Raw genomic sequence first — 16,525 nt, 5'->3', positions numbered from 1 at the left:
AATTTTGCCAAAATCACATATGATTCACAATTAATTAATTTATTTTCAAAATATTTTCCTAATCATATGTGATTTAAAGCTTAAAAACAATGATTCAAGTTAAATATTGAAAAAGAAAAATAATGAAAACAGAATCACATATGATGTGTAGCAAAACACATTTAAAATGTATAAGATCACATGTAATTCGAAACATAATTCGTAATTTACACGTATTACATGTAATGTTGTAGATAATTAATATCATATATGATACATTGATAAAATTAACGATTATTTTTTGGAAAAAAAAATCGATTAATTGTGGATATAACATATGATTTTTGACAAAAATTGTAACAAATTCTTAAATGAAAAATTAAATCACACTTATTTTAAATGTAGTAAAAATAAAAAATTAATCATGCTTAAATCACTAAATTATAAGAATTATGAATAAATACTTAATTAAATGTATTAAATGATCTTTATAGAAATAAATGAATTTTCATACATAATTTGTGTATAACAAATGACATATATGCCTTTTTGGATGATTTTTTAGAAAATTTTATTTAAGGTATTATTCAAATAAATTATTGGTCCATTAATTATTCTCTTATTTTTCTTAAATGTTATCATTCTCGTATGAACTCTCATCTATATATATACATACATATACACATGTGTGAGTGCGCGCGCACACACATATATACATACATACATATATACCTTTATATATAGGTGGGTTATTATACAACCCATTATATTTGTACAACTCAATCACAACCGTCCATTTAATTTGATGAATATGTAATTTCATATAAGTTTTGATTGTTTCATAATATAAAGTATTGATCATAATTAATGAATCTTATTCCTCTTCCATAAATATTTAAATCATAATAAATGAACTCTTATCATTTCCATAAATATTTCAATTTATTGAGTTGTATTAGTTGTACAAATGCGATGAGTTGCATTTGAAACAAACTCTCTCTCTCTCTCTCTCTCTCTCTCTCTCTATATATATATATATATATATATATTATGGGTCAATTCAAGAAAGACCTGATTAATTTGTGGTAATATTGAGATCTAATCTTAACCACAAATCAAAGATTAAATTAGAAAATTAATAATTTTAGCAATTTAACTTAAAATATTAATTAATGACATTTTAAGGATTTTATAAATATTATCTTTCATATCTCCTCTTTCTTCTCTCCGGCAAATCTTATTCTGATGAATCTTATGTGAACACAAGGTACGCATTGTGATATCTGCAAATGATATTCACTGTGATACTCAGATATACATACAAGATGCACAATGTTATTCCCTATGTAAATCAATAAAAATAACGAAAATGCATACTATGATACGTTTCATAAAACAAAGAAAATACATTGTGATACATTTGGAACATTATGAACGTTATCACTATGATACACTTTGATTCATAAACGTCTTTAAAATACGATGTATATGAGATAATTGATATATTAGATAACTAATTTTAATTAAATATTTCCTTCTAAAATATTTAATTAAATATTTTGATTAGTTGTTAAAAATATAATTACTATATTAGCCTTTTAACTTATTTATGAAATATCCTTAAATATCTCAAACAAATGGTTCACAATGAATCTCACAATTACCACAAATAAAATAATTCTCATTTGATTAGAGATCTCTCTATATAAACATTTAAAATAAGCATATTTAATTTTTTTTAATTAAGACAATATTTAAAAAAAAAAAAAACAATTTCGTCAAAAGCACATGTAATTCACAATTATTTGACTTTTTTCAACTTTTTTTCTAATCATATATGATTAGCATTAACACAATGATTCAAATTGAACAATGGAAAAATAACAAACACATAACCACATGTGATGTGTACCAGTATACATCTAATATGTACAAGATAACATATCTTTAAAACGTAATTCATAATTTACAAATATCACATGTAATGTTCTAGATAATTTACATTTTTTTTTCAATTAAATTTACCATGATCAATATTATATGTGATACTTTAACGAAAATTATATATTTTTTTTGAAAAAATGTCAATTAATTATGGATATCACATGTGATTTTTAACGAAAGTTGTAGAAAAATCTTAAAATAAATTACTTTTATAAGAAATAAATGTTTTAAATGAACAACTAAATCACACTTATTTTAAATGTCATAAAAAATAAAGTAAATAAAAAAATTAATTATGTTCAAATCATGAAAATTGTAAAAGGGGGGGGGGGGGGGGGGGGGGTGTGTCGGGCCTATCGGTATGTGAGTCTTGGGTTCAAATCTCGCCAAATGTAAGGAAGATGTATGAGTTTATTTGTTCTATTTGCCATATATAAATATTATATACTTCAAGAAAATAAAAAAATAATTATTATATGTTTTGTTTATTCCAAAATTTAATTTTGAAGGTTTTTTAATCTCTCCAAATATGGAAAAAAGAATATTTTCTCTTTTCCAATTTTGGAGAATATTTTAAGATTTTTCTAGAAGCAATAAAACTCTAAAATCTTCATTTTAAATATTTCTGTTAGAAATGTTATAACATACTTATACTAAGTTCTTCAGTTGGAGATTGTTGTTAGATACGGTGGTTGGTTCAAAAACTAGGTCTTGAGGGCTTCCGATAACAACACTATCATTATATGTAAGTGTTCTTTTTCCTAATTTCATTTATATGGTTGAAAAAAGATTGCTGTGTTGGAAATATACAGATCACATTATATGAATTATTTAAGCGATACAACGTTTTATGATCCACTATTTATGGTTATTATACAATGATTCCTTGATAGATGATTATACTCTTGTAAGTAATAGGTAATCGTACACTCGTAAATGCTTTAATCAGTTTGCATGACTAATCGTATGAAATCCTAAAGTTAATACTTATCTGAAACAACTTATGTTTTTCTACAAAAAGTGTTTATCAACTTATTATAAGTTAGAATGGTTTAACTTATTCAAAGACTTTTTATTACCGGTTTGACACCGATATAAGTTATTTATCGAAACACTCAAAAGTACTTATTACCGGTGTCACACCGGAATAAGTCAATAAATTGTTTTTATAAGCAATCTTAAACAAATTTTAATATTTTTCTTTATGATACTATTTGGTTTTTTCATCAAGATGTAAGAAAGATTTAAGGATAAGAAGTCTTAAATACTCATAATAAATACCATCATTATCAGTAAACATCATATGATTATACCCCCAATGTGTAAACTATAAACATAAATGAATTTGATTGGAGTAATAAATGAGTAAAGTTTGTGTTGTTTCCATGGTGAAAAGAAGATGATTTGCATAAACAAAAGACAGCCAAATCCATAGACGTATGGTTTCCAAGAATCAATGGAGGTCCGATTCCATGCAAAAAGAACCCTCTCTTTTATATACACCCGGTAAACCAAGATTTCCTATTTTCAGTTTCTTGTTTTACCCATGATAAAATATACTGCTTTTACTGTAACAAAAAACCGCACCATGAATCCAAAGAAAGGACATAGGAAAAACAAAAGTCGAGAAACAGGGGGAGAAAAGGTTAGATTTCTGGAGTTTTATAGTGTGCGCCCAGCTCGCATAATCATTTGCAGAGGTACACGAAGAGATGGCGGTTTATGCATGTTTCAATTATGATTACATTAATTGCAATGATGTGTACAGGAAAAGCTGCTGCCATTTTAAAGGCGATCCCCAACTGGGTAGAAGGAGGATCAGGCCCAACGCTAATTCCGATATCTTGGTTTCTTCGCCGTTCAAGATAAGAGTTGACTCCGGGAATCTTTTCCGGTCACGGCTGCCAGTCATGGTGAACAATCTGACCGCAGCCCATCATCATCTGGAGTCTACTCTTCCATACAAGTTACCAAAGCTCAAAGCTGTAACCCTTGGGGAGGCTCTTGCTTCCGCGGATGATGATCTTGTTTTACCTGGTCAAGATTTCTCCAAGCAGGCCCATGTTTCCTCTTTCGAAAAGGTAACTTTTCCCTAAATTTTGTTCATTCATTAGCAACATATACATATTGGTTCTTTATATCTATCACCATGATTGATACTGTTTCAGTATCTGGAGATGTACAAGAGGTCAATTGAAGATCCTGCTGGTTTTTGGTCGGATATAGCGTCGGAGTTCTACTGGAAACAGAAATGGGGTCAGCAGGTGTACTCGGACAATCTTGATATCACAAAAGGGAAGATCAACATAGAGGTTATGTGATATCCAATTATCCATTCTTGTTGCTGTTCCCCTATGAAACTATCATCTTTAATCGTGTTCATAACTTGGTCCGCCATTGCTATCTATCCAGTGGTTTAAGGATGGTATCACCAACATCTGCTACAACTGCTTGGATAAAAACATAAATTCTGGAAATGGGGAAAAAATTGCGATTCATTGGGAAGGAAATGAGCCTGGTCTTGATGGATCTTTAACTTACAACCAGCTGCTAGATAGAGTTTGTCAGGTTCACCCTTTTACTTTTTCTTTTGCCCTCTGTACACCCTGTTTGTTGTTTGTGATTCAGCAGCTTATTCATTTTTCTGACAGCTTGCAAATTACATGAAAGAAAATGGTGTTAGAAAGGGTGATTCTGTGATTATTTACTTACCTATGCTCATGGAACTGCCAATTGCCATGCTGGCATGTGCTCGTATTGGTGCTGTTCATTCGGTACTACTTAGTGATGCTTTTACTTTTATTAGTACCATTTTGTTTCTTGAATATGTAGAATGTTTGATGCTAAGCTGCCTTTGGCTTTCAGGTTGTTTTTGCTGGATTCTCTGCAGAATCTCTTGTTCAAAGAATTATGGATTGCAAGCCGAAGATTGTGATAACTTGTAATGCGGTTAGGAGAGGCACAAAAGTTATCAATCTCAAAGATATTGTTGATGCTGCACTCTCGGAGTCATCTGAAAATGGAATCTCTGTTGGTAGGAGTTAACGAATGACCATATGAACTTTCTGAGAATATATCAGATGGCATATTTACAATTTCATATGTCTTCCTATAAAAACAGCACATAAGAACCCTTAAGATAATAAAACTTCAGAACCTATGCAATGCACTAATATGTGTCTGCAAAGGAGCACATAGTTCCAATTTTGTTGGTTTTTCGGAAATTTTGTTGGTTTTTTGGAAATTTTGTCAAAAGTTCTTTTTTTTTTGTTAACCATGGGTGTCTGGGTCAGCTTGCACGACCATAGAGAAGTAGGGAACAACCAGGAAAATCCCTAGTGTCCTAGGAGGGACTTGAACCGGTGGCCTCTAAGGAGAAGCCCCAAAAGTCCCAAGCCCATTTGCCAGTTGAGCTAACCTGCCATGGAATGATTGAAAGTCACTTTTGTATTGTTAATTCAAAAGTGGAATGGCACATAAGTATGATAAGGACTGAGACATTAGTAGATGGGACATGGAGAAAAAGTAGCTGCTAATAGGGGACCTCTTATTTATTGTTAGTTTGTAGTAAGAGTAATCGATGTTTCTTAAATTTTAGCCTCAGCATAAACTCACTTCTCTTGGTCACAAACAGGTTTATGTTTGACATATGGAAATGAATCAGCCATGAAGAAGGAAGCTACTAAATGGCAAAAGGAAAGGGATGTTTGGTGGCAGGTAGTTAACCAAGCTTTCTTTTCTAATGGACCAAATTTGTAGCGTCCGAATGTTCATAAGTTTATTTTATTTTATATTATCTTAGACTATTTATCTGATGGGAATTGTAGCTTATTAGCTTCATTTGATCTATAAAATTTACAGGATGTTGTTCCTGAATGTTCTACTAAATGTGATGTGGAGTGGGTTGATGCAGAGGATCCACTTTTTCTTCTCTATACTAGCGGAAGCACGGGAAAGCCTAAAGTATTCATGTCCACTATTTCTGAAGTAGTTTTCATTTATCTGTTTTGAGTTCCCTAATGAATCATGTTGGTTCATTTGATATAGGGTGTTCTGCATACTACAGGAGGATACATGATATACACTGCAACAACATTCAAATATGCATTTGACTTCAAGCCATCTGATATATACTGGTAAATCTTGATTTCAGAACATTTAAGTTAATGGTTTATGCTTGTTCTTGGCTATAAACTCCAAATTTTCTCGAAATTTTAGGTGTACAGCTGACTGTGGTTGGATTACTGGACACAGTTATGTTGCTTATGGACCTCTGCTTAATGGAGCAACGGTTGTAGTTTATGAAGGGGTATAGTATATCTTGAATTTCAGTTCTAGTTCTGATCATGATAAGTTTCTGCTAAAGTTTGTAACTTTTATTTATTTAACATCATAGTCTTTCGGTTCTCAGTTGATATATACACAATTGAGTATATGAATAATGTATCAGTTTAAATGAACTAGATTTCTAGGAGATATTCGACTTTCTGTTTCTTGAAAAATGAGTATTTTCTGATGCTATATGTACATGGTCTCTGCAGGCTCCTAATTACCCAGATCCTGGACGATGCTGGGACATTGTCGACAAGTATAAGGTGACATTATTCTACACTGCTCCTACACTCGTGCGGTCTCTTATGCGCGATGGTAACGAGGCAAGAATTCTCTTCGATCTGGTTTTTCTAAAGAACAAGCTGCATCATAAACAACTCATTTCCTCTCTCTCTATTTAGCTCTTCCACTTCTTTTTGATTTGTGTTTTTTCACCATGCAGTATGTTACTCGTTATTCTCGTAAATCTTTACGAGTCCTTGGTAGTGTAGGCGAACCGATCAACCCAAGTGCATGGAGGTTCTTTTCTCAACTAACTTTTGATTGTTGTTAAAATGGGAAGATCTATTGCTGTATGTACTTAACTGAAAAATTCCTTTATCGACCCTTTCTTCTTTCATTAATATGACAGGTGGTTTTTCAATGTAGTTGGAGATTCAAGATGTCCAATTTCAGATACCTGGTGGCAAACAGAGACAGGAGGCTTCATGGTATGCATGCACAATTGCACATATACTTATCAGACCCTATTTCTGTATGGGATATACCGGGTTTGTTTGGTATGGTTTATATGGGACTAATGATGACTAGAATTAAGATCAACCATTCTTGATTTCTTTCCAGATTACTCCTTTGCCAGGTGCATGGCCTCAAAAACCTGGTTCTGCTACTTTTCCATTTTTCGGGGTTCAGGTACGATAAATGTATCTGTTTTTCCATCATTATTGACCCTTCTAAATTCTAATCACACTTCTGTTTTTCCTCCAAAACAAAATGAGTGCAGCCTGTCATAGTGGATGAGAATGGCAAGGAGCTTGAGGGTGAGTGCAGTGGCTATTTATGTATTAAGAACTCATGGCCAGGTGCATTCAGGACCCTCTATGGAGATCATGAAAGATACGAAACAACTTACTTCAGCGCGTTCCCCGGCTATTATTTTAGCGGCGATGGCTGCAGCAGGTAACAAGATGTTTCAATATCTTAGAAAGTTTCATCTTTCACTTCCATCAACTATAGAGCCTCTGAGATTCCATTCATCAGGCTCAAAGATTTCTTGGATAGCGTTTTCTGTAACAACCCGTCCAACATTGATAGAAAATTAGATTTGTGAGCTCCTTATTAGCTCAAAGTTATGGGTTACCAATAACTTTCACTATAGTTTTAAGTTGGTTTCGTAATAACCAAGTTTTGTTTCAGAGACAAGGATGGATACCACTGGCTCACTGGAAGAGTTGATGATGTAATTAATGTCAGGTACCTTCGTAAAAACTTGCGCAATTATATACTAATTTGTGGGTTCTACAAATAATAGATTCTAAGTTACGCTCTTGTTATATGTAACATGAACAGCGGACACCGAATTGGCACAGCGGAAGTTGAATCTGCTCTAGTTTCACATCCTCAATGTGCTGAAGCGGCCGTGGTGGGTGTTGAGCATGAGGTGAAAGGGCAGTGTATATATGCATTTGTTACTCCGATCGAGGGTGTTGCATATAGCGAAGATCTCAGAAAAAGCCTTGTGATCGCGGTCCGAACCCATGTGAGTTGTTTGTTCCTTACTAATAAGCTTTTCTACCAGTTGCTGTATATAAATCTGATTGGCGATCCTGTGCAATCAGATTGGAGCATTTGCAGCTCCTGACAAAATCCATTGGGCACCTGGGCTTCCAAAGACTAGAAGTGGGAAAATAATGCGAAGGATTCTAAGGAAGATAGCGTCTAGGCAGCTAGATGAGCTGGGCGATACAAGCACGCTAGCTGATCCAAATGTGGTCGATCAGCTCATTGCTCTTGCCGATAAGTAGTGAGTTTTACGAGTCTCCGGGACCGTCCTCGGCTGGTTTGAGTGAACAAACAGCGAGTTAAACGGTTATAAAAATGTATACAACAACTGGAAAACCATCATGTTGGATATCGGTTTGATAAGAAAAATTAAATTGAAGTTTCTTTCACACAAATGTTTAAAAACGTCTAAAAATCATAAATATTTCAAACTTCAAAATTCTTTAATGCATAAATTAAATAAAACATAAATATTTAACTCTTAATAGTTTCATTAAGAGGCAACCTCTGAATCGTCAAAAAGATGAATCTTGTTTGGCAAAAAATAAACCTGTCTCTTAATGGTTCTAAAACCCTCTGAATGATTTTGTATCCAGTGTCTTTCTGAACCCTTCAGCATTCTAATTTCATTGCAAATAATTATCAGACAATTATATTTCATTTTACACTATATCATGACAGACTTTTAATCATTCAGTATCAAACCATTCAGCAACTGCCAAACAGCCCCTTAATGTTTCATATGCTTTTACACATTTTGAAATTTGATTAGAGGAACATGAAACTAAACAAAAAAGGGGTAACATTTAACTTCTTTTTTCCCTTTTTGCAATAGTATATGACAAATAGATTTTAATGAATGTGTTTGTTTTGTAGGATTTGAAATGGAATTAGATTTTATTTTGATTTTCAGTAACAAATTATAAATAGTTATAAAAATAAATCTTTTTGTCCTACTTTTAAACATTATTATATACAAATTCTGCAAAATCTCGTAAAATTCCAACAGGTATTTCAAAATCCTATATTTGAATTCCAAATCCTGCAAACCAAACACAATGTCACTAAAACCTCAATCCCAAACCGCAAAGAGGTGCTCTCAGAAACATAACAGATACAATCAAAGCATACCGTATGTTTTCGATATCAAGATGATGCTACAAATAGAAAATACCATTTGGCTGAAATTAGCACATTCCTTGGTCTTAGAATACAAATTTCCAAGAAATAATCATACTTTGACAGTTCCATTCCTACTAAGAGACTCAAAGGAGAGCACCGGTCAAGAACCGGTGGTTGGCCACAGCTTCTGCAATTGGCCGATTCCGGAAGTCAGGATTCAGCATTGCCTGCATTTACATAGTAATTATAATGCACAACCACCACCTTAATTAGTAGCACACCACACCTGCACCATCTAGATGCACAAAAAAACCCAGCTAAACCTTAAAGCCCGATCTGCCCAATTATTTTTTAAGGCCCGGTTAAAGCCCGATGGGGCTCCCTTTCAACCCCAAATCCCGGGCCTTATGTATCTCTAACTCCATTACCCGAAAAAGAAAAAGAGAAAAATAAAGCAAGAACATCATATGATTTCATGGATCTTGTTCAAATGGCATGTTATATGAATGAGATGTAAATCAGTGGTTATTGGAATTAAACCTGCAATAACTCCCAGCCAGCACCATTACCCATATCCAAAAACTTCACAGCCTCTAAAAATCGATCATCGGCTGCGCAGTACCTATCAATACATAACCAGAATTGTGTATTTACAAGATATGTATATATATATATATGCAAAAAATGGGCTTATGGGACACAAGGGGATGGTTATGATAGATTGCAAACGGGAACTTGCCTCTTCTCTTGAAAATCATAAATCTTGGCAACAAAATGAAGCATCACAATTAAAGCAGTAAGTATAGAAACTACTCCTAACAGACAACTAAAAAGAATCAAAACAAAAAGAAAATATTAATTGTTTGAATCATCGAAAAAATGACGAGGTTTCTTACTCTCTAGTAGCTCCAAGATCAAGCTTGAAAGTGCTTTCTAGAAGCCTCTGCATGTTCAAAGCATTACGATATAATGATAGAGAGAAAAGAGAAGAGCCACCTCAGCTTAAGGAGATGAGAAGTTGGACTAAAGAAAATGAAACAGAACTGTAACTGCACAAGCGAGAGTATTGCATGAAAAAGGTTCTAATAAACTTGCCTGCAATGAAAGGCTGTCCACAATTCCTGCTTCACAAAATGGAACAAAAGCCAAGTACGCGAAAAGAAGACCAGCTCCATAACTGTAAAAGAAGAATTATTGGGTATTAATGGGGCTTGATAATTTGAGAACCCAATAAATTGTGATAAATTTGAGAACTGGTGCTTCGTATGCTATTTCACGTTTTTTTTCATCTATGGCTTGGATTTAATGTATTGATTAACATGTATTTGTTTCACAATGTATTTGTTTCATATGTATTTGTTTCACAATGTGAAACTTCTTTGTTGTATTTTTTGTTTCATAAACACATAAAAAGTGTTCACATTGTGAAACGAATATATGTGAAATATGCACATTGTGAAACACATATATGTTAATCAATACACTAAATCCAAGCCATAGATGGAAAAAGATCACCTGAAATAACACACGATGCATCAGTTCTCAAGGTTATCACAATTTCATGGGTTCTCAAAAGAAGGTCCTCCGAGTATTAATAATAAAGACCAAAACCATACAAGTACAGATTTAGCGAGATAAAAACATTGAATGTGAAATCAAATAAAAAATGGTCAATTTCCCACATGATCTGCAAAAGTTTCCATTCTGGATGTGCTATAAAAGTTGTAAGATCAAGAATATAAAAAGAAATGCTTTCTTAGTATGCTTGTGGAAGGAAAGGTTGGAGTAACTGGAGAGTAAGAATATGTATTTAAGGTAGACTCTCACATATCATCCGCAATTCCAAAAGCTCTTTTCTCCATAGGAGTGAATGCCCCGGCTGATCTTGCTCGTCTCCAAAGACCTTCAGATAATCCACTTGAACTTTCCTCTAAACTTGAAAACCTAGAACGAAAGGTTATCCGTTGAACATGTTCTTGAGAAAGGGTACTTCCGATTAGAAAATTCCCGTTCAATCAAGAAGGGGAGCATTAACAAGTGAACGTTGGTAATATATGCTAAAAATGGAATGCATGCATTGGTACATCACGATACTGGCTATGTGTTAGATCAGAAAGTAAGTTCTACTTCATTGACTAAAGCCAAACCGAATAGTAAATCCCACGCAAATGTAAGGTGTTGTGGGGTAGGATGTTAGCAGACCTTACCTCTATCCCAAGGAATAGAGAGATTGTTCTAGTGGAGACCCCAACTTGTAAAACAAAAATTAGAAAGAACCAATAGAGCAGGCTACGGGTGAGAGTGTGTGCAATCAAGCAAAGGGTACATTAAAGAGGTGAGTCTTGGTATTATGTGAGAGAAAGATGTAGTCTATTCCGAAAAGCCTTATTTAGCTAGAAACTTCCTTTTGGTGTTTTTTATCCGAAAATTGTTAAATCTATCCCTTAAATTTTTGAATGTTTTTGTTCTGGATGCAACATGCATGGAGGGTACTATCGTAAATGCAACTGTTTACTTTAAATTTTAGGATAAACTATTAGCTTTTGTCCCTCTACTATTGCTTAACTTATAGGTTTAATACATTGAGATTTTTTTAATAACTTTTGCTCCCAAATACTCCATTTTAATCTCGTTTTAGTCTTTGAGCCTAGCGGTGTTGGTGAAAAGCTTAACAAGATAATATTGAGCATTTTGGAGCAAAAGTTATAAAGAAAAATCGCAATGTACTAAACCTTGCAAGTCAAGTAATAGTAGAGAGACAAAACTTGTAGTTTATCCTAAGATTAAAAGTAAACAATTGCATTTACAGAAGTACCCTCCATCTGTTGATGTATGTTGTATTTGGAACAGAAACGTTGAGAAATCTAAGGGATATATAAACAATTTCAGATAAAATCACCGGAAGGAATTTCCAACTAAGATCTATAAATAAGGCTTTTCAAAGGTTATCCATTGAACATGTTTATGAGAAAGGACACTTTCAATTGGACACATCTCCGTCAATTAAAAAGGGTAGCATTAACATGTGAATGCTGGTAGTATGTGCTATAAACGAATGCCGCCACAGATACATCACAGTATTGGGTATATGTTGGATGAGAAAATAAGTTCTACTTCATCGACCATCACAAGTAATCAATATAGAAAACTTACTCTAAATTATTTACCACTAGAACCACAAGCATACCGTATATCAACTGAGAAGGCAAGATCACGGAGCCTCGGAACAAGATAATTGACATCTTTATCTGCCAATGTACTGCAGTACGAACATAGATTTTGTTTAGCTTTCTAATATTGTGAAGACCGTCGCTCCAAGGGAAAAAAATAAAAAGTCACATACTTTAAAACAACTGAAGCTGGACCAAGACTCTGATGCAACCTTTCATTGTCATGCATATAGGCCAAGCCACATAAAGCACCCTGAAGCAGCTTAATAATAAAAGATCTTTTGCGTTTAATATACTGTTCTTCTTCAAAGGGATTCCAGAACTTGTCTTCTCCAAGAGCCCGGTTCTTGGAAAGTCTCTCACATGAAGATTTAGCATAGTCTGCAGCACAATATTTGCCATCATCGCGAAATGCAAGCCACTGTTCATCGTTAAGATCACACTTGATAGTTAGTGCCATGAAAACGCTATATGAGGAAGAACAACACAATTTATATATCCTTGATATTGACAACCTGCTCTCCTGTTTTCGTCTCAAAACCCCCTAACAAAATTTGGATATTTTGGCAAATAGTTTCTGAACAGCTCTGCAGAAAGATTATCGTGGTTAACGACGTAAACAAGTTAACAAGATCTTATATTTCTGAACCCATACGTAGTAAGCAAGTCATTATATCACATGTCATTTAGCCATTAACCAAAACAAAAACTGCTAATGTACTTGAAGGAAAGCATGACTCTTCAGCTCATTTGAGGCCATCATATCAGCCTCAAGACCGCCTACTTGTTTCCCCGGATAAACCTGCATGATAACATATTCAATAAAATTCCATTATAGGAACCACAATCACTAGAATTATAAAAATGGGACCCAATAATGAGAATGGTTAATGATATAAACAATGGAACCTAGGATCTAGATAAAAGATTCACACCCCAAAGTTGATACAAATAATATATCATCAACATCACAAAGCGCTATATAATTAAACTAATAAAACAATCATCCCTGTAAATAGGCCCAACAAACCACAATAGGACACAAAGTCCATATGTGAACAAAGAGGCAAGTGACAAATACTCAAAGTGAACACTAAGTCAAGAAAAAGTAACTAACTAAACAATGACGAAGATGATGATTATCTCTACCCAGATACGTAATGTGCATCTTGAGCAATCAGAATCATGGTAATGCTCAAGGAGATCAGAGTAATGATTCTCAAATGTGTCGGTAATAATCCATGTGCAATCAGTGCCTCAGGTGGCGCGCTAGTTGAGAACTTAAACATGGGGTCAATAATCTTTAAGAGAGTTATCCAAAAATATTTTATTATCCAAAAATATTTTATGATCCAAACAGCCCTGTAACATCCTTTATTTACATGTATATTCCACTTGTTTCATCCTTCTCCATATCTTATGTGTATATACACCATGTTAAGTTTCATGCTATGACATTTATGACAACCTAGGATAGGCACAGTTTACCGTGCATCATACCAACAAATCAAAGTTCACACTAAGGGGCTGTTTGTTAGCAGCTTAATGAGTTTAATGGGACTCACAGCTTATTCAGTCAGCTATACATGACTTTTTGGTGGTGGCTTTATGATATAGAAAGTGGCTTATTCAGTAAGCTTTTACGGGGGAGCTTTATGTAGAAAGCCAATTTTTTTCCAAATCTGTCCGTTCAAATTAAAAACACGCTCCTTCCATCTATGAAAGAACTCTCCCAAACAAGAACCTTCTCAATCTATACAGACAAATTAATCCACACTGGCAGCTTTATCCATACAGGACTTAATGGAAAACCAACAAAACAGACCCTAAGCCAAAAATACATAACTAAATAATCAATTACGCTATTGAATCCTATAAAAAACTATATGAAAAAACTGAGACGTGAAGAAGAAAAAGAAAAACACCACCATAATCTAAGCATACTCCTTAAAAGAATTATTGTACAATAATATTAGTCAAAAGAATTAAGTGAAAAATATAGATTAAAACCTTATCATGGATTATATTCGTGGCAGCTACTCCTTTCATCATATCCAAAGGCTATACCGCAGCCATGTTTTGCAGTACGATTTAAAGCAAGGTTAAAACAAAAAATACCGTCTTCATCAAAATGGAAGCAAGCTACACCTAGACTTTGTGATAAGACTGACTAGGTTTTTTTGGGATAGGTAACTAGTAAGATGTTCATTAATTTCACAGTGCAAACAATGACAAGGTAATAACTATTACACTAAATAATACAAAATACTAAAATTAGCATGGTGATCGTTCAGAAAAACTAAATAACAAATACGATGAAGATGACCTTAAAGATGATTGGAGTGCCCCGACGTGGGCCCTGAGTTACTCGTCCTTCGTAAAGCCTGCAGAAAAGCTGTCATGGCAAATATCAATAGGAAGAAGAAAAATTAAAACAAAGGCAGCATTGGAACATAAATGCAGGTATATAACATGGACCAAAGTAGCAACCCAAAGTAAGGAACCAGAAATAACCTCTGATCAACTAAAACCATTGTCCGAAATTATTGGTAGTCCACTAACTTGTACAAAGATCATGATTCATGTACACAACCAACTTATTATGGGACGAAGTCCCTTCAACACAAATGTAACAGATATCTCAAATTCACAATTCCCCAAAAATACATGAAATCAACTCACTAAACCTTGGCAACCCAAAACAACAAATCACAGTACCTTGCTGGCCAACAAGAAATTGCCACACATAATCTGTATAACGACTAAAACCATGGGTGGTTCTTGGTAGTCCATTGCTTATAGAAGCAACAATTTCATTCTATGGGTGTTCAAAAATAAATATGATTTCCCTTTTGGCAGAGTTTCAGTTCAAGATTACCACATATAACTAGTTAAATCTTGGAGTTCATTTTGGGATAAGGGGAGCATTAATTATGAATGATACGGACCTGATTTGTACATCGCCTTCTCTAACATCCTGAAACTTCAATCCCCCAACGTCTTCTGATTGTGATGAACTTCCAAAATCAGGCCGAGATTGAAGACCTGAATAACTGCACACACAACTTTCTTAAATCAACAACCCTATGGTGCACCTTGATCTTGAATTACTGAGCGAATTGATGAAGTGTGGCTTACCTAGTGACGTTCATGAAGCCATAGCTTCCAATTAGCCTACCGACTTCGAAAGATTCTGGATTCATGATGAGACTCGCTCTATATCGTCCATTTGTTCCATTTCTTTCGTTTTGCTGGAACTTTAATTTGGAACCCCTGATAACTACGGGAGGATCGCCAATGTATGAAGGGTGATAACCAAAAACCCTGCAAGCAGCTATGGCCATTTTGTATTAATCGTCTTTTCTGTTTGATGCAAGATAAGCAATGGCGCCACACCACCGGCGGTTGACGATATCCGATAAGATTGGGAAATTTCGCTTCCTGCAGTTTATATATGTATTCTTGGTACGGACGCCGATGAAAGTTAATAATCAAATAATTGAACTCAATTAAATCTTACGTCATCGCATCAATATAAAAGACAAGGATTTAATTTTACCATTTACATATAAACTTGTGTTTTTGTTTTTTTTAAATAATTAATTTTGTCAAAATATTTGATATAATTAAAACCATGAGATTTGATAAATAAATAAAAGGGCAAAATGCATAAAATAATAAATTTTTTTTATAATTTTTTTTATTATAGCATTGTACTTTTAGTTTTTTTTATTACAGTAATGTACTTTTAAACTATTTTTTTATTAGGACATTGTACTTTGAAAAATGTATTCATTCTAGCATTGAGTAACTTTTTAATTTAAATTTACTCATTGTCCACGTAAGTTGTCTACATGTACTATAGTGATGTGATTTTCTTACTATATCATTGTACTTTCAAATTTATTTTATTATAGCATTTACTAGTTCTTATTAAACACTGTATTTTTAATTTTAATATTTAGATATTTTACATGTTATTTAATAAATGTATCAAATGAATTAAAAATTCTAAATTATTCATTAATATATCAATATCAATAAAACTAGTAGAACACAACTTATCTCGCTAACATTTTTAAAAAAATATGTATTTTTTGAAAAAAAAGAAAATAAGAATTGTTCTTTTTTTACCAAAAAATATTATCTTTTAAAGAATATATTATATTTGTTCAAAAACTTTTTACTTGACGCAT

General features: G+C 33.5%; 2 protein-coding genes across 4 annotated transcripts; one reads left to right on the top strand and one right to left on the bottom strand.

Moving 5' to 3' along the window:
* The first annotated feature begins 3,556 nt into the window (after window positions 1-3,556).
* LOC112525763 (acetyl-coenzyme A synthetase, chloroplastic/glyoxysomal-like) lies at window positions 3,557-8,425 on the top strand. Of its 3 annotated transcripts, XM_025136042.1 has the most exons (18): window positions 3,557-3,623; window positions 3,692-4,004; window positions 4,092-4,235; window positions 4,336-4,491; window positions 4,575-4,697; window positions 4,789-4,963; window positions 5,558-5,640; window positions 5,785-5,886; window positions 5,971-6,059; window positions 6,142-6,232; window positions 6,465-6,578; window positions 6,698-6,774; window positions 6,887-6,965; window positions 7,099-7,167; window positions 7,259-7,434; window positions 7,672-7,728; window positions 7,825-8,014; window positions 8,094-8,425. In XM_025136042.1, exons 2-18 carry the CDS (start codon window positions 3,834-3,836, stop codon window positions 8,277-8,279), a joined length of 2,082 nt encoding a protein of 693 aa, XP_024991810.1. In that variant the 5' UTR covers window positions 3,557-3,623; window positions 3,692-3,833; the 3' UTR covers window positions 8,280-8,425. The 3 variants fall into 3 exon arrangements, with proteins under 3 accessions (XP_024991810.1, XP_024991793.1, XP_024991801.1); XM_025136025.1 differs by having other exon boundaries at window positions 3,601-4,004; XM_025136033.1 differs by having other exon boundaries at window positions 3,603-4,004; window positions 4,789-4,957.
* Window positions 8,426-9,117: 692 nt separating this feature from the next.
* LOC112501586 lies at window positions 9,118-15,747 on the bottom strand. The gene is made up of 12 exons (XM_025105256.1): window positions 15,468-15,747; window positions 15,278-15,382; window positions 14,656-14,713; window positions 13,051-13,131; window positions 12,845-12,916; window positions 12,503-12,750; window positions 12,347-12,418; window positions 10,987-11,103; window positions 10,255-10,336; window positions 10,056-10,102; window positions 9,700-9,781; window positions 9,118-9,386 (listed from the first exon to the last, which is right to left on the bottom strand). The coding sequence occupies exons 1-12, from the start codon at window positions 15,671-15,673 to the stop codon at window positions 9,303-9,305; spliced, it is 1,254 nt and encodes a 417-aa protein (XP_024961024.1). The 5' UTR covers window positions 15,674-15,747; the 3' UTR covers window positions 9,118-9,302.
* Between the last annotated feature and the right edge of the window lie 778 nt (window positions 15,748-16,525).

Source organism: Cynara cardunculus (assembly GCF_001531365.2).
Source record: "Cynara cardunculus var. scolymus isolate 2C chromosome LG 1, CcrdV1, whole genome shotgun sequence".
Lineage (NCBI taxonomy): Eukaryota > Viridiplantae > Streptophyta > Magnoliopsida > Asterales > Asteraceae > Cynara > Cynara cardunculus.
This window is presented reverse-complemented; position numbering and strand designations above follow the sequence as displayed.